The 17,295-nt window shown below is 56.3% G+C and overlaps 1 protein-coding gene across 16 annotated transcripts in view; it reads left to right on the forward strand.

Annotated features, from left to right (window-relative positions):
• Positions 1 to 17,295, forward strand: part of MYOCD (myocardin) — a 268,262-nt gene extending 250,967 nt beyond the window's left edge. For 12 of the 16 annotated variants that reach the window (XM_087751038.1, XM_087751036.1, XM_087751043.1 and 9 more), the window contains 8 exons: positions 1,309 to 1,470; positions 5,406 to 5,581; positions 6,251 to 6,376; positions 6,897 to 7,168; positions 7,525 to 7,678; positions 8,879 to 9,832; positions 13,797 to 13,854; positions 14,532 to 17,292. In XM_087751038.1, coding sequence (XP_087607164.1) covers positions 1,309 to 1,470; positions 5,406 to 5,581; positions 6,251 to 6,376; positions 6,897 to 7,168; positions 7,525 to 7,678; positions 8,879 to 9,832; positions 13,797 to 13,854; positions 14,532 to 15,100 — 2,471 coding nt within the window. In that variant the 3' untranslated portion in view covers positions 15,101 to 17,292. Of the gene's footprint in view, positions 1 to 1,308; positions 1,471 to 5,405; positions 5,582 to 6,250; positions 6,377 to 6,896; positions 7,169 to 7,524; positions 7,679 to 8,878; positions 9,833 to 12,701; positions 12,816 to 13,796; positions 13,855 to 14,531 lie in introns of all 16 variants that reach the window. The other 4 variants (XM_087751048.1, XM_087751034.1, XM_087751033.1 and 1 more) reach the window with 4 other exon arrangements.

The raw sequence follows: 17,295 nt of genomic DNA on the forward strand, positions 1-17,295 counted from the left end.
TGTGGAGGGAGCTGCAGTCACCAGGCATGGACAGGGCCAGCCAGACACAGATGGAGGAGAGGTGGAGCAGAGACTGCCTGGCTGTGTAGTGAGCAAGCTGGCTGTGCTGCCCCACACACTCCTCTTGGCCAAAGCCTCTGCTCACACCTCTGTCCGTCGTGCTCTGTATTTCATGGAGGTGTGCCCTGGCGTATCATGGACTTATGTATCCATTTAGTTCATTACAGGACCTAGAGGTGATTGAAATTGGCCAGCTGAGACACTTTGCATCATCTAAATGCCTTACAGGCACACCTTCTGTTTCTGTTCACCTCAAGGAGCTCATGTGTGTTCACTGCCCTGTATAGTCTGAGGCCAGAAGTGACCTTAGATCAGCTCTCCTGACCTCCCGCAGAGAATTTTTCCCTGGTATCAAGCCCTGTAGTTTGCATTGCCTACAGTATCTCTTCTAGAAGACTGTCCAGTCTTTGAAGATAGCACAACCTAGATGCAGCCCTTCTTACTGTAGACCCCCGAGGGTATAGACATGGCCTAGTTTAGAATCCCGCTCCCTCACTACTCACGCCTGTGCCACCAGAGGAGCCAGGTCACCTTTGTTCAGGAAATCTTTCTGTTTAATTGGCTACTCTTCTGTCACCACTCAATAACTGGGGACTTCTCAGCTGTGTTTGGTAGGGCTGTAGCTTCCAGATCTAGCTGCCCTTGTTGCGCTCTTCTCTGGCTTGTTTTTCCTCTGAAGGCTGGGAGCACTGCAATCATGCCACCTCCAAATGTCCATTCCTGAAGACTCAGCTTTTGATCTTCCAGTGTAAACCATTTACTCCAGTTGTCAAACATTGTTAATGGTTCTTTTCTCCAGCTGTTCCCCAGAAGTAGGGATCCATCTGCATTAGCCCACAAGGGCCAATGGGCTCCTGGCAGGCAGGAGCTGGAGTCCACTTTGGTCCTCATGTTACTCACAGCTTGTTAATGCAGTTTCCATTGCAGAACATTCCTGGGCCTTGGGGAGGATGCTCCAGCTGCAGGCTGGGTTGACAAGCCTAGGCTAGTAGACAGAGGCTCTTGCTTGGGAATGGAGAAGCTGGACCTAAGGCTTAGAGGAGGACCCATGTCCCAAACCCCACCAGCCCCATCCAGTCCAGCATCCTGCCTCCCAGCCTCAGAGCACCTCCTGCTGTGCACTGAGCCATGCTTAGGTTTTGGCCACAGCCCAGAAAGGCTGTGCTGAAGGGGAAGCACATCCTCGCTGAGCACTGTGCTTACAGATGCCCCAGGTCCTGAACTGACACCTTCCATTTGGCCTTTTAGACTCAGCTGCAGAGGGGTCCATTCAGTCTACTCAAATGAAGCTGAAAAGAGCCCGACTGGCAGATGATCTCAATGAAAAGATTGCTCTCAGGCCGGGTCCTTTGGAGCTGGTGGAGAAGAATATTATTCCGGTCGACTCAGCTGTGAAAGAGGCCATAAAAGGTAGTGGAAGTGAACGTGCGTGTTGTGTTGCGTGCATGGCACAGGGCAGGGGCTGGCGAGGTTACGAGGACGTACCACAGCGACTGCAGGAAGTAACCGGCCTGGACCTAAGAGCTGCATTTATTGCTTAATTTTTATTATTTTCACAGTGAGCAGCCCAGTCCAGCACAGCCTGCGTTATCTTATCCAGACCTATGAAAAGAAAGTTCTCATCTTCTTAGAGCAATGACCATGGAACCATGCACAATTGCTCAGCCATGTCTCCTCAGAAAGAACCTCCCTTCTTAAACCCTTTCCTTCCCCCAAGGCTTTGAGCTCATAAATGATACTGCTGGAGACAGAGCGTTCCTTCCTCCCTCGTGCGGGAGAGGACCTGGGTGCACGCATGTGGTTGTGAGGCCAGCCTGGATTCTCCCACTTGTGCCATGCCAAGCTTTTACATCTCAGTAGGTGGGGGTGGAATGGCCCCAGTTCAGCGAGGCTGCAGTTCTCTTCTTTCTCCACTGATGCTAGTGGTATGCAAAGCCCAACAGAGCAGGATGCTGCATCGCTGGGGTGGGGAAGCATTCCTGGGGTGCTAGACTGCTGGGGAATATGAGGAGCAGCCTGCACCCCAAAGCAGGGTATGCTCCTACCTACCAGTACCCAGCACTTGACTTATGCCTAAGCTTGGTGTTCCACCATCACCTACCCGCCAGCTGGAGGAGGAAGGCAGAATCCTTCACAATTATTTCCCCCATGCTGCTGCAGGGAGGCTGGTGCGGGAGGTGACACAAAGCAAAAAGGTGACTCAGCTTTTGACTCAGGCCCCAGTGCCAGGAGAGGAAGGTCCAAAAGAAGAGAAAGACGCAGGAAAGCCAGCAGGGTCCTGCAGTGCCAGGACAGCAGCCCCTATTTTTGAAGCCTGGGGCCATCTCCACATGTTCAAATTGGCCCTTGGGTCTCAAGTGAGGCACTGAGAGATGCTCTGACCCCTGGTGACTCCTTGTTCTGTTGCTCCTGGTTCCTCAATTCATGGGCTTATTTCCATTGGCATAATCCCATGTTAAGTGCCTGTTCTGGGGCTCAGAGCAAGCTGGGGGCAGTGGCAGGGCTCTGGGACAGGAGGGGTCTTTGAATAACAAGAGTGATGCCAAAAAATGAGAATTGAAACAGGAGGCGCTTTGACTTTTGTTTCATCTCAGAAACCAGCATAAATAACATGAAATATTCAAGGCTCAGATACCGCTCTGTATCTGTATCTGTGTCTGTATCAGATATCTGCCCTGCGATTTTTCCTGCTCTTGGTTTTCCCACTGCGAAGTGCACGCAGCGTTCGTACAGCGGCTTCTCCAGGCTGGTCCTTGAGCTGCTCCATTTCCAGCATTTCACAGCTCTTGCCTTTGAAGGTGAAATGTTCCAGGACTCTGTCTGAAGAGGAATTTTTAAGGAGAGTTCAAGTAAAATCTCCCCAGCCGCTTATCGAAGGACAGAAGAGTGGAAAAAAAAGTTTTAAAAAATCCCCCCTTTATAAACATTCAAGGCAGTTTGAGCACGACTTTATCCACTGGAGCTGAGGCTTGGAGGCTGGGCAAGTGTGCTTGGTGTTTGAGCAGAGTTTTTCTCCAGCTGCTTTGTCAGGAGCTTGTGGTAAACAGAGTTTTACGGGACAAAATTGTTAAAAACAAAAAGTCTGGCTGAAAACTATTTGCTCAATTTTAAATTTCTCCCTTTAGCAATGCCCTTCTATCACATTGCTGGGGAAAAAAACGTGTCCTGTAAGCCAGTTTTATCCCATCTAGGGTGAAACACGCAGCACATTAGGGTCAAACATGAAGTTACTTAGGACTGTTGGGTGCCATGAGAAGGAGGTGGTGCACTTGCACCAGGAACACAATCCCAGCCCTCAACTTTCTGCAGAAGAAAGCCCCAGGCTGAAGGATCCTCAAGCTGATTTCTGGAGTCAGAGGCGCTTTGTGGTGCTCACGGTTTGGGGCGAAGGGCTGAACACAGAGCAGAGATGAGCACTGGCACTTCTGAACGTTAAGCCTTTTGTTTTTGCAATACCAGAAAGATGACAGGGTTTAAAATCATTTTACTTTAACTTTGGAATCTCAACTGTTTATACAGTGGAAAGTTCAGCTGACGTGTTCCTCTAATCACCTCCGGCAGGGTGAGCAGAAAGTGCCAGACCCCAACCGAAAGCCCTAACGTCCCAGTGACAGGAGGCCGCCAGTGCCCTACATAGCTGAGCAGTGATATAAGAACCTTTTTTTACCAGGTCCTTGTCATCACTTTGTCCAATGCGCTTGAGAGGACAATACCCAGTGCATTAGAAACAGGCCCGAGCAAACACCATTCTGCCTGAGATTACAGCAGAGACATGGGATCGTGAAACAATACGGTCAGCCCCGGGCTGGGCGAGAGCGGGATAGATAAGGGCAGCATTCCCCACCCGGCACAGGCCCCCGGTATCAAGCAGCAGGATGCAGCACATTCCTGTCGTGCTCTGGGCTGCCGCTGTGTCCTGAAGGTCCCTTGGGCTCCTGGCTTTGCCTCCAGTTCTCAACACGTGCTTCTTAAATGCTAGCCCTGTGGGAGTCTTGGAGATCCACAAGTCCCCCTTGCTTGGTGTCATTTTTCCCAAGAGAGGATGCCCACACTTGTGTGCAGGCATGGGGCAGCCTCCCACCCAGCGCAGGCGATGGACCATGCAGCGCTGCAGTTCCTCAGGGAAGACCCAGTTTGGGTGCTGCCTCTGACGGAGAGAGGACAGGCCCTGTTTCCAGGGACACGGGAGGAGTCCTGGCCCTGAAGAGTGGGGAGGAGAGGCTCTCCACAGGACGCGGTTGCTCTCATGGCCCCACCCCTTATGGCAGCTGGGCAGCAGCTTGGGGCGAGGAGCCAGGGCTCCCTGCTTCCTCGCCCACCCTGGAACCACGAGCCAGAGCAAGCAGAGATAACCCTTATCTCTCAGATAGGGGCAGGGGTCAGAGCAGGAGGGTGTGTGTCAGTGAGAAGGCACACATTGCTAGACCGGCAGCAGGGACAGGTGGAAGGTTGTCCCTGGGCCCTTCCTATTTCCCCATTTGTCACCTCGCTATCAGCATGCCAAGCTGCCTGACAAATGCCAGACACGAGCACGAGGAGATTACGAGCATGGCTGTGCTGTTCCTTCCTCTACCCCCACCTGCAGCCCTCCCCAGGCACATGAGACCTTTTCTGTTTCAGCACTTTATCAGCAAAAGCTGAGGGTCAAGAGCTCTTGCCCATCTGACTAGGAGATAGCGTCCCACAAGCTTTGCAGGGGGAAGAAGCACTGTCTGGGGCAGGCAGGAGGCAATGGTAGTGGTTCGAAGCATGTCGCGTGGTGAAGCTCGTGGACAGGAACAGGATCTGGAAGCCTCTGTTCAGCTGCAGCTGGGTCCACACATGCTGGCTCTTGTGCCGTGAACAGACAGGTCACCCTCCGGGTGGATTTCAACCTCAGTTCTTCTGCTGAGGACAGGGTCCCACGTGTGGTGTGGGCTCGGGGTCGCGATGCTCAGCTGATGGGGAGGGCGACTCTAACGACCCTCTCCCCATCTCAGCCCAATGGCGGGGCAGGACGGCAGAGCCTGTGAAAAGCCTCCTGCCCCTGGCGGGCCAGGCTCCTCAGAGGCCTCCTCTCCCCGTCTCCCGAGTAACAGGTCCATGGCACAGGCCAGGAGCCGATGCCACCTCCTCTCCCGCCAGCGGCGGGGGCACACCCGGGAGCTGCCCCTGCGCAGGGCTGGGGGCGGGAGGAGGTGCGGAGCTCCCCGAGCACTATCATGGCCTTCGCCCGCGGCCAGGTCTGGAGGAGGCGGGCGCAGGCACGGAGGCATCCCACACGGCTCGCCCCGTCCCTCCCGCCGCCGCGCTCGTCCCCCTTCCAGCAGGGCAGGGCCCTGACCGTCGCCCCTTCTCCCCGGCAGGCACCCAGGTCAGCTTCCCCAAGTCGGCCGACGCCTTCGCCTTCGAGGAGGACAGCAGCAACGATGGGCTGTCTCCAGAGCAGGCCAGGAGCGAGGACTCCCCGGGCTCCACCGAGTCGGCGGCCGGCACCAAGGCCCCGGAGCCACCCCCCGCCGCCGCTGCCGGGGCGCCCCAGGTAGGGCCCACGGCACCGGGCCCGGGGAGCGCCGGGCGCGGGGCGGGAGGCCCAGGGCAGGGACTCGCCCGGGGCCGGCGGGGGCCCCACGGCCCGGCCTGGCGGGACACGGGGCTGCGCGGGGCCGCCGCGCCCCCTCCTGACGGGCGCGGGTACTGCAGGGGCGGCAGCGAGGGACTGGGGGGACCGGGGAGGGACTGGAGAAACTGGCCTAGGCTTGAGGAGACTGGGAGGGACTGGGGAGACTAGCTTAAGCTGGGTGAGTGGTGGGGAAACTGGGAGGGCTGGGGTGAACTGGAGGGGGCTGGGGTGGGAGCGACTGGGGCAGGCCAGCGGTGGACTTTGGAGACTGGGCTAGTCTGGGGGACACTGAGGGGCCAACGATGTGCTGGGGGGACGCAGATACAGGGCTGAGGTGGAATGGAGAGGGCTTGGAGACTGGGGTGGACTGGGGAGGCAGAGGGGCTGGGAGGGGACTGGGAGAGCCTGGGAGAAGTGGGGATAGTGGGCTTGGTTAGACATGGGAGGACTGGGATGGACTGGGGACAACGTGGGGCAGGGGGAATGGGGTGCCAGGTGCCCCTTGCGGACAGAGGTCATCCAGGCTGGCCAGCCCCTGCACCGGCCCCACATCCCCTCTCCCATCGCGCGGCTCATTCTCCCTTGCAGGATCACCCCCACAGCGCTGACGGCCAGGCACCGGACACGGCCTCGGGGCAGGGCAGCCAGTGCGACAGCCCCAAGCAGGCGGCAGGGCAGGAGAGCCCACCCCTCCCAGTGCCCTCGGTGGTGAAGGTAATGCCCCAGGCTCCCCAGGAGAGGGAACAAGCCCAGGGCACCTGGCTGCAGCCAAGCCTGAAGTGCCTGCATGCTGCACCCCATATACGTGGGAGGTCTGGGGGTTTGGACTTAAGGCCTGGAATAATGCAGGGAGTTGTTGTCAAAAACCGCAATTTGACTCATTTTGTAATGGTATAAGGTATAGTATTGCACCCTGCAAGAGGTGATTGCTCAGGTCCTGCACTGGAAACATTCCCTGGGGCTAGGAGCAGAATGAGATACAAGGCAACACTGAAATACCTTCTAGACAAGAAGGATCATTCTCCTTCTTGTGTGCTCTCCAGCACAACTGAGATGAGATGTGGCCCTGAGGGAGTCCCCCACATGTAGGCTCAGGAGCTCTTGGAGCTGGGGTGTCAGGGTGCCAGCAGGAGCTGCTCCCTCTCTGTCCCTCTCTGTCTCTGGCCTCTTGAGATCTCACAGGGGTGGCAGGAGCTCTTCTCCCAGCTAATTCCTTTCCTTCTTGGACCAACAGTCCAAATCGTCCAGTGACAGCAAGAACCGTCACAAAAAGCCCAAGGACACCAAGCCCAAGGTGAAGAAGCTGAAGTATCACCAGTACATCCCTCCAGACCAGAAGGCAGAGAAGTCCCCTCCGCCCATGGACTCTGCATACGCCAGACTCCTCCAGCAGCAGCAGCTCTTTCTGCAGCTCCAGATCCTCAGCCAGCAGCAGCAGCAACAGCAGCAACAGCAGCAGCAACAGCAGCACTTCAGCTACCCAGGGATGCACCAAGGCCAGCTAAAGTGAGCGGCAATGTGCCAGCAGCAGGGTTTAGCCCTGTCTCCCTCTAAACTTTCCCCTCCCATACCCATTTGTGTCAGTGCAAGGGGGAGAGATGCATGCAAGTGAAACATAAAAGCTTGGGAATATAGCACAGTCTCCTGCAAAGCTGTTCTGGCTTTGTGCACTGGCTGGGGCACCTGTGACCTGCTGGTGGGTCACTGGCAATCTTACAGCCCGACCTGGTTTTCCTTGGGGCTGGTGGTCCTTCAGGTCTCATATGGGAGATAGCAGCCCCAAGGGAGCAGAGAGATGGTACACTGGGCACAGAGACCCTGGAGGGGCAGACAAGTTACCCCAATCTCCTTTGTTATTTCAGGCAATCAAATGAGCAAATGGTCAAAAGTTCAAATTCTTCATCAACTTCTGTCAACACCAGCCCTCTGTCTCCTGTGAAAACCACCTTTTCAGGCCAGACTTGTGTTTCCTCTATCAAGCCAGGCCCTCTGCCGTCTAACCTGGATGATCTGAAAGTGAGTGCAAACTTTGTCACCGCAGGAGCAGAATCTTATAGCCTGAATGTGCTTTGCTGCCACTGAAACGTGCAGCGTAGTGCCACAGGCTGAGCTGGATGGGAGTGACCGCGTGTCACAGATCAGCACACCAGAACCACCATGCTGTAAGCAAACCCAGGAGTACAGCACACTGGGTCAGGAATCGGTCATTGCGACGGTAACTGAAAACATGGGTTTGCAGCTCTGCAGGCAGTGCATGGGTGCATTGCTCCAAGGCATGTATGAGCAAACCTGAGGTATAACTTGAAAAGGCTGCAGGCCAGGCCATCAGGTCGAGGACTAAAGGATGACCTGTGCTGCTGCTCCTGCAGCTCATGGCTCCATACCTTCTGTGGTTTTATGGTGGACATCATGGGTGCTGCTAGCAGACCAGCCAGAAGCTAGGAGGTCAGCATGGCCTCCACTTAGTGACTCAGCCTCTCAGTGGTCATTGCAGCCAGGCCAGCTCAGCTCTCTGCACAAGCAGGTATCTCCTGGAGTCTGCAGCTACTAGCACTGCTTTGAACAGTACCTAAATCTCTCATGTAGGCAGGGCATAAGGGAGAACCACTCCCATCTATGGTTCGTTTGTACTATGCTAATGGAGCCTCAGCCACGGGGAAGGCCAAGTCCTTTTAGGAGCAGAGACCTGGGAGCAATACTCATTATTAGAGAAAGAAATAAGGTGAGGTAGAAATAACATGTGTTTGGCCATAGCAATACCCCAGCTTGGATGCCTGAACCGTGTGCAGATGCCTGAACATGAAGTATCTGGCTCCAAGGTACGTGGTCACATTCTCTGAGCTAAAGGATGTCTTCAGCTAGTTCCTGGTCTGTGTGAAAGTCCTCTGTTCATGTAGAAACCTACTGCTAGGAAGAGAATCTTGGGTTACCTCTGTGGCCCAAGGACCACAGCTGGTTCACGGAGTGCAGTAACCGTTCCTGGAAGAAGAAGGAAGGTTTTCCTGTTAGGAAAGGTCGAGGTCCTGCAGGACATGCAGTGGTCAGGGCTGTGTGTGGTGACTCTGGTGACTGCAGGTGAGACAGCGAGCACCTGGGGGTTCAGAGCTTTAAAGCAGAAAGCTGGGAGCCTGTGATCTGAGACTCCTTGTTAGAAATGTTCAGTTTTCAAAGGGCTCATCTGCCATTGCGACTGATCGTTGGTGACTTTCCTTCTAGGTGTCAGAACTGAGACAGCAGCTCCGAATACGAGGCCTGCCTGTGTCAGGTACCAAAACAGCACTGATGGAACGGCTGCGGCCCTTCCAGGAGTGTGGCAACAACACAGTGCCAAACTTCAGTGAGATCACCACTGTCACCTTCCCAGTCACTCCGACAAGCACCCTGTCGAGTTACCAGTCACAGTCCTCCACCAGCATGTTATCAAATGGCTTCTATCACTTCGGCAGCACCAGCTCCACCCCACCCATCTCTCCAGCCTCCTCCGACCTCTCTGTGAGCGGCTCTTTGCCAGACACATTCAACGATGGGCCTATGTCTTCTCCACAGTTCGGTCTCCAGCCATCTCCGGTTCATGGCAGTGCCGAAGAAAGCCTCATGAGCAGCATGAATGGAGGGAGCATTCAGCTGGAGCTGGAAGGGATCGACACAGAGAAAGACAAGATGCTGGTGGAGAAGCAGAAGGTCATCAATGAACTGACATGGAAGCTGCAGCAAGAGCAGAGGCAGGTGGAAGAGCTACGGATGCAGCTCCAGAAGCGCAAGAGAAGCAATGGCCTTGAGGAGAAGCAGCAGCCTGCTCAGCATTTCTTTGGTGTCCCCATCAAGCAAGAAAACGCAGTGTCCAGCTGTCCATTTGCATCCAAACAAACTACCTTGAAAGGCCAAGCCAGCAGCTCGGATAAGTTAAGTAACTGTGGGGTGCCGCAGCTGCCTCACATTGTAAATAGCCACTGCTTGGAGCCTGCAGGCCAAAGCACCATCACCTCCTCGACATTCCTGAGCCCACAGTGCTCCCCCCAGCACTCTCCACTCGGGGCTGCAAAGAGCCCCCAGCACATCAGCCTGCCGCCGTCCCCCAACAGCCACTATCTCCTCTCGGTGTCCCCTGGCTCACAGGCAGAAGGGCGCAGCGGGTCCCCGCAGACCAACAGTTGCCTTCGCACAGCATCGGTAAGTGGAGAGCACCCCGGATGGCATCGCAGTGGTGAATGCGCTGGTGCCTGCGGGCAGTCAGTAAAACATCCCAGTTTGAGTCCTCTCCTATCAGACTGGGACTGCTGGCACCCAGGGTGGGTACGCAGGGGGCCGTAGCAGCAGGTGGGGCTGCCTGGAAAAGCAGAGAGTAGCCCAGATGGACAACGGATTGGAAGCCGATGGCACTGCAGGGTCCTTTGCAGGGCATCTCCTGGGGATCCCTGCTGCCACCACACCCAATTGCCCTGGGGGGTCACAGCACAGCTCCCATGCCCCATGGAGCCCTAGCACAGCTCCTGCCCTGGGGGAGCCCTGGCACAGCTCTCCTCTTCCCCAGGGGACCCCAGCGCAGCTCTCTGCCCCTGGGTGAGCACTGGCAAAGCTCCCTGTGTCCTGTGAGAGTCCTGGCACAGCATCCTCTGCCCCGTGGAGCCCTGGCACAGCTCCCTCTGCCCCGTGGAGACCTGGCACAGCTTCCTCTGCCCCTGGTTAAGTGCTGGCACAGCTCCCTTTGCCCCTGGAGGAGACCTGGCACAGCTCCCTCTGCCTTGGGGGAGCATTGGTGCAGCTTCTTCTGCCCTAAAAGAGCCCTAACTCAGCTGCCTCTCCTCTCAGGGGGAGGGTCTGGCACAGCTGTGCCCTGGGGGAGTCCTGGCACAGCTCCCCCTGCCCCATGGGGCCCTGGCATGGCTCCCTCCACCCTGGGGAAGCCCTGGAACAGCTCCCTCTGCCCCATGGAGCCCTGGCAAAGCTCTATACCACAGCAGGGAAGCACCGGCACAGATCCCTCAGCCCCTGGGAGAGTCCTGGCACAGCTTCCTACCCCCCTGGGAGAGCCCCACTGCAGTGTTGCAGGGCTTTTCAGCATCTTGCTGAGCCATTGCGGCTCCTAGCAGCATGTGAGGGATTTTGACCACTGGGTTGAAGGAGGACAGTTACCCTGGTCATATGGGAAGCCTTTTCTTGGGAAGGTAGAGCAGGGCTTGCAATTGGGGTCTGCAGTCAGATAGAGCTTGTGCCTCCCCACCAGGCAACCAGCACAGCAGAGAGTTGTCCCTTTGGCGCTCACCACTCCTCACTGAGCCCTCTGGACAGGTACGAAAGCTTGGAGAGGGGCGCACGCTGCCAACACATAAAAGCAGCACAAGGTGCTGCTGATCGCAGCCCCAATTCATCCCAGCACCCCGCCAGGGTTTCCCAAGCAGCAGCAACACCTATCATACAGTCTGTAAAACACACACAGTGGTGCAATGCATGCACGCTGCATTTAGGGAAGATGTACAGCACGGGCACCCTGAGCGCACCACAGCTGCACAGCAGAGCGACAGCCACTGCGAAACAGCCAGCGCTCGAGCAGGACAGCTCACGAATCACATTCCCGCAGTTAGCACACTGAGCAGGAGCTGGGCAGTGGGGTGCAGTGTTGCGAGGTGGCAAAAAGCAGGATGCAGCGTGGTCTCTAAGCCATTCAGAGGATGGTGAGATAGGTGACATGGGCAGCTGGCACACAGCACTGCCAGTGAGGTGGGCAATGGGGAGCAATTTAGGGTGAGGGGGCACAGAGACAGCGTGCTGCCGGGGGATGGGCAGTGGAGTGCAGTGCTGTGGGGGTGAGGTAGGCAGTGAGGCTTGCTGCTGGGGTGAAATGGGCAACACTGGGTGAAATGGGGAGCACTGCTTTGGGTGAGCTGGGCAATAGGGAGCAGTGCTGTGGATAAGCCGGGCAGTGGGGCAGCAAGCAGGGGATGCGGTGGGTGACCTCGGCAGTGGAGGTGAGCTGGGCAATGGTGCAGAGCTGTGGGGACAACAGGTAGTGGGACACAGTGCTCCAAGAGAGAGAGGCAATACTCCAAGAGAGGCAGTGGGGCTGCTCTGGGTGGCTGGGCAGCAGGCAGCGAGCATCAGCGCGGAGCAGCGACACCTTGGGGGCATCTCCAGCTCCTTCCTCACTGCCCGGGTGCAAGGGGCATACGCAGGGGATGGGCCCAGGGTGTCCTGCAGCTCATCCTGGCCGCGACACCACCCATCCTGAGCATCCCTCTGCTGCCTGCAAGGGGCTCCCAGGGGTGAGGGTCCCTCTTCAGCAACAGCTCCCTCTCTGTGCCCAGCATTGGAGTGCTGTCCCCTGCAAGCCAGGGTTACTGTTCCTCCCAGCTGCCTTCCACAGAAAGGTGGCCAGGATGTGCATGGCCAGGCCAAGTGGCCTCACCGCTTCCCTGGATTCATTTCTGGATCCGACCTGCCTGTCGTGGCCATGCTGCATCCCCTGGTGCTAGGTCTCATGGGACGAGGCAGCCATGGCCAGGTGGTGGGGAAGGGCACACAAGGGCCTAGAAGCGATGGGGACAGCAACTGGCAGGCACTGGACCTTCAGATGAGGTCCATCCTGGAAGAGGGGACTGGCAAAAAGCTGGCACTGATATGCAGGTGTTTGGCACAGCCAGAGGGAAAGCCTAGGTGCTGACCTGGCAGTGACTCTTTTGAGTGGTCTTCCCTGGCCTGGGGTCTGTGAGATGCCCCCAGACAGGTGGTGATGGAGAGGATTCCAGCCACCAGCAGCCCATTTCTCTCTCCCCATTGCTCTGCACATTCACGGCTGGACCAAGCACCGGGATGCTCTGCGGCATCATGCCAGTGCTCTGGCGGCAACCAAAGGTCAGCCCTGTGCCTCAGAGCTAGGCTGACAGAGCTAGTTTACCTCCCTCTCTTCTGCCTGGAGGCCAGGCACTTTGTTTGAGCTGATTTGACCCATAAAAGCGTTAGTTTCCCTGGCACCACTCTGGCTTCAACAGGGGTGAAAGACTGGTGTGCATTGACTCCGTTTCCCTGTATTTCCCCCATGCAGATGGCCACGCAGGCAGGTCAAAAGTTTTCTATTCCATCCCCAAGTTTTTGTAAGTCAAGCCCAGCCCTCTCAGAGGTAAAGCAGCCTCCACCCTATGAGGATGCAGTAAAGCAGGTAACTGCATGATTTTTATTTTCTATAGGGCTAGGGCTGCGCAGAGTGTTCTTTTGCAGTTCATGGAACTCACCTGCAGGAGTTACAACCCGTTATGGGGCCTCTGGGTAGGACAGGCCTGTTTCCATAAGGAATGGGCTTTTCCTGAAGAGTGAGTTGCCGAATGACTGCCACAAAGCAGTCAGACACCATGCTGGATGGGATAGTGTCTTCTGTGCTGATGAAAGGTGCCAGTCCACCCTGGGCTCCTGACATCCCACACAAATACCCCAGGACTTCGGTGTACTCTTCTTCAGGGTGCTCAGTGCTCTGGGAGAAACAGACTCTTGACCATTCCCAAGTCACCAGGAAACCTCACCTTCCCTCTTTAGCCCATTAGCAAAGGCCCTTTCTCCATGCCATCTGCTTCCCTTAGCAGGCCAAGGGAGCGCTGTTCCCACCAGGAGGACTCTCCATCCCCCATGAACCCCTTCTTGTGAGAGACTGTCAGCAGCCTCAATGCCGGTCATGATGGTGCCTTTAGGAAAATGGAGCGATGCTGTTGGCAGTGATAAAAATGGGCTTACGCTGGCTGGCAGGGAGGTGTGCAGAAAGTCCTTCCAGTCTCCGGTCAGGGAGAGGAGGATGTGTTGCCCCCAGGGACCTGCAGGGAGTGCAAAGAGGCACATGCCTGTGCGAGGTGCTGGGTCCAAAAAGTTGTTGCATCCTGACGGTCCTGGGAACAGGCAGTCTGTGATGGCCACTGAGCAGAGGGTCGGTGGCCGGGCGGGGGGAACCTGGTGCCATGCTCCCCAGATCCACCGTGCTTGTCCCAGGGCCCTGCAGTGCTCACCTGAAAGCTGCTGCCAGCCCCATGTTGGAGTGGCATCTCTCCTGCATGGGAGAAAGCCATTTGTGGGGTCCAGAGCCACCTACCTGGCTTGTGGCTGGAGGGACTCTCCTCCTAACGCCCTCTACTCTCCTCTTTGTCGTTTGCTGCAGCAGATGACACGAAGTCAGCAGATGGACGAGCTCCTGGACGTGCTGATTGAGAGCGGAGGTACGCACTGCTTCCCTGTTCCCCTCCAGGGCTTCCCCTCCAAGCCAGCGTCAGTCCATGGGGCTCAGTGCACTCTGTGCACCCTGTGCACCCCAGCAGAGCTGCCTGAGTTGAGTACAGCTTTCATTTGCCCTCCCTGTGCCAGCAGCCACTAAGATGGAATCCAAAAGCATATTGGCCCTCCCGGAGCGTGCTCCCGCATGTGCAGACCTGGTGGGGTGGTCAGGGCTTGGGTATCGCCTGTGCAGACTGCACAGAGAGAAGGGATGGCAGGGCGGCAGCCCTGTGCTCAGCACTGCCAGCACCCTCCCCAGGCAGAGCCCCCAGTGTCCCGCAACACTCCCAGTGCCATCTCCCACATAGAGCACTGCCAGTGCCCTCCCCTGTGCCAAGTGCTGCCTGCGCCCTTTCCCATGCCCGACCCATGCCCAGCCCCGTGGGGACAGCTGCCAGTGCTTGTGCCCAGGGGACTGCGTCCAAAACCGGGGAGTCGAGGTCAGAAAGCAGGAACGTGCGAGGCTTCCCACAGGGAGGGTGGGCAGGCAATGCCAAGGGGATGAGCGGGGGGGTCTCTGTAGTCATGCCCAAGAGCTCAGCTGGGGGCTGTGGTGGTGCCCCTGTGCCCAGCAGTGGTGGGCACTGCCAGAGCACCTCAAACCTCTCTCATTTGTTGACAGAAATGCCAGCCAATGCCAAGGAAGATCGGTCCTGCCTCCAGAAAGTACCTCAGATAACGGTGTCTACAGGGAACTCCAGCGCTTCTCTCCCAAAGTCATCCACTGCGTTCGAGCAGGTCTCCTCAGCCCAGCTCTCCTTCGAGCACTGTCCGGGCAGCAGTGATGCTCACCTTGAGGTCCTGCTGAACGCCCACAGCCCCCTGGGGAGGGTCAGTGAAATCGCCCTGCTGAAGATGGGGGGAGAAGAGTCCCACTTCGAAGGGATGATGGAGGGGTTCTCCGGCAAAGCCGCAGATGAACTGCTCACCTCCCAGGAGATTTTACAGACTCCCCTCTCACCCATGGAAACCCAGCTCTCCCCTTCCCCTGCCGATGGCTCTGGTTTACAAATGAGTTTCACTGAGTCTCCGTGGGAAACGATGGAGTGGCTGGACCTCACACCTCCCAGCTCCGCCACCGGCTTTGGCTCGCTCACCCCTGCGGGTCCCAGCATCTTCAACATTGATTTCCTAGATGTTACCGATCTCAATCTAAACACCAGCATGGACCTGCACCTGCAGCAGTGGTGAAAGGGAGGGTGGTGGAGGCAGGATGCTGTAAGCCTGCAGCAGCCAGCACAGTGCTTCTGTCAGGCCAGAGAACACACAGGGCTAAGGTGCCACGTCCAGGGGAAACTGGAGTCATTTTCCCAGCATATAAACTTGTTTGAATTTCCAGTTACTGCAAACTGACAGCACAACAGCTCTGGTACTTTGGTTTTCCTCCATCGACACATCCCCACAGAGGGCACCAGTGCCTTTAACAACACTTCTTTAGATTGACAAGAACTTCAGTTTTGTTTCTTTTATCTTTTTTCCCCCCAGTTTTAGCAGTCACTCTCATGAGAACTGGAGCAGCTCATGACAAAACTGTGTGGTGAGGAGACCTCACCTGGGTGGCAATGGGAAATCATGGAGAGGAGAGCTCGTTGCTGCCCCCTCCTCTACTGCCTTTCTGCCTGTCCAGCTCTTTAGGCAATCCTGCTGGGCTCATCTTGGCCATGCCCAGGGGTGTGGGAGCAGGGAGGCTCTGCCCAGCCAGGGCGACAAGCACACTTCCCCGTACAGCCAGGCTCGCCTTGCTTCCTTCCTCCCGCCCCTGAAGCTGCGTTGCCCAGTCCCTGTACAGCTCTGCTCCAGGTGGATGAGAGATGGAGCCCACCATGTTCGTGGTGGCACCTTGTCATATCCTCATGGTGCCTGGGGGGCTGAAAGCCCAGGAGCCATCCTGGCTGCAGTCTGAACTGAATCAAGCCTGTGAGCTTGGAGCAGAGAGCTCTGGGCATTGGAGGCAGGTGTTGAAAGGATGTGGCATCCCGGTGGAGCTGCCATGTCCCAGCTAGTGTGGTACAGATGAAGAGATGTGTAATGTGTTTTGGTCCAAGGTAGGAGCAAGTCGTATGGAAAATACAGCCAGGCTTTGGAGGGGCTGTCCTTTGCACGGCCAGAAGTCAGGATGGATCTCTGCCGCCTTGCGTGACCTGGGAGCAGGGGGAGCCAGAACAGGCGTTCAGTGACCTGCACGTGGGGCAGGGCTCAGCAGGCCCTTGCGTGGCTGTGGTTTTGTGCGAGCTGTGGTTTTGTGCGAGCATCTGCTTTTGTTGCCTCCACTTCTCTGCCATCCATCCCTCCATCCTTCTTCCCATTCTTCCCTGATCCCCAGGAGTCATCCCCTTCTTCCCAAAGTTTACTCCAGCGTCACTGCTCACAGCCCAGAGCAAGGCCGTCCGGAGAACAGCTGTGAATCACTGAGCCTGGAGGAGCTAGTTCTCCTGAAGCCAGCAGGGATGGATGCTCTCCTGCAGTGATGCCTCCCGTTTGAAGTCACCAGCATTTCTCCTATGAGTCTCTGTGCAATATACTTCCTCAGGCTCTAGCGAGAAGGAGCCTTTGCTTCACTTCTTGGCTTCCACCAAACAATTTGCTGCAGACTGTTTGACGGACACGTCTACTTCTTTGCAATTCTGGTTTTGCCAAAGTAAATATTGTTGCTGACAAAGATTGTTAAACTATTTACAGACTGAACGTATTTAATATTTGTGTTACTGGAAGCACAGCACATCGGAGATGCAGCCGCTGGGGAGGAGGTCCGGCGCGAGGGGCTTGTGGGCAGCCCGGCCGTGGCTCCCGCAGGGCGCTCCCCGGGATGCAGGAGCTGTCGGAGGAGGCTCTGCAGCCCCTGCTGTGTCTCCAGCTCGTGGCGTTGTTGCATGCTGTATAAAGCACGTGGCAGTAGCTTTCAACTCACTATTTAAAGCACCACTTTTCTATTGTACAAATGGTCACCGTGCACTGCTAGGATAGATGGTCACAGGTTGCATTTTTTTTTAAAGCATTTCTTTTTCTAAAAGTGAGAGGTTTTTTGAAGCCGGTCCGTGGAGAGTATTAATAGCACTTGAAACAGAGTAGTGTTAGCTGCTACACTGCATCGTTGTACAGGGCTTTCCAGATAACTTTCTCCTCTCAGCAAATGTATTTCCTTATTTAAAGGGATGCTGTCAGCTTCAAACTTGTAAGCAAGCACATTTCCTTACCTATGTTACCAGCAACACCTTCATTATTAAAAACCCCTTTGTTTTGCCACTCGTCTGCTCGCAGTTCGCTCTCTGATTTCGCCAGCTGGGGCAGCCACAGCCGTCCCAGCTGCGACCATTTGGTGTCAGCTCCGTGCCCTGGGGCAGAAGGATTTCTTTCACAGCAACAGTTTCTCCTGGAGGATTTCTAAA

This window comes from Nipponia nippon, unplaced genomic scaffold (genome assembly GCF_047370975.1).
Source record: "Nipponia nippon isolate SJK-2023a ecotype South Korea unplaced genomic scaffold, ASM4737097v1 scaffold_14, whole genome shotgun sequence".
NCBI lineage: Eukaryota > Metazoa > Chordata > Aves > Pelecaniformes > Threskiornithidae > Nipponia > Nipponia nippon.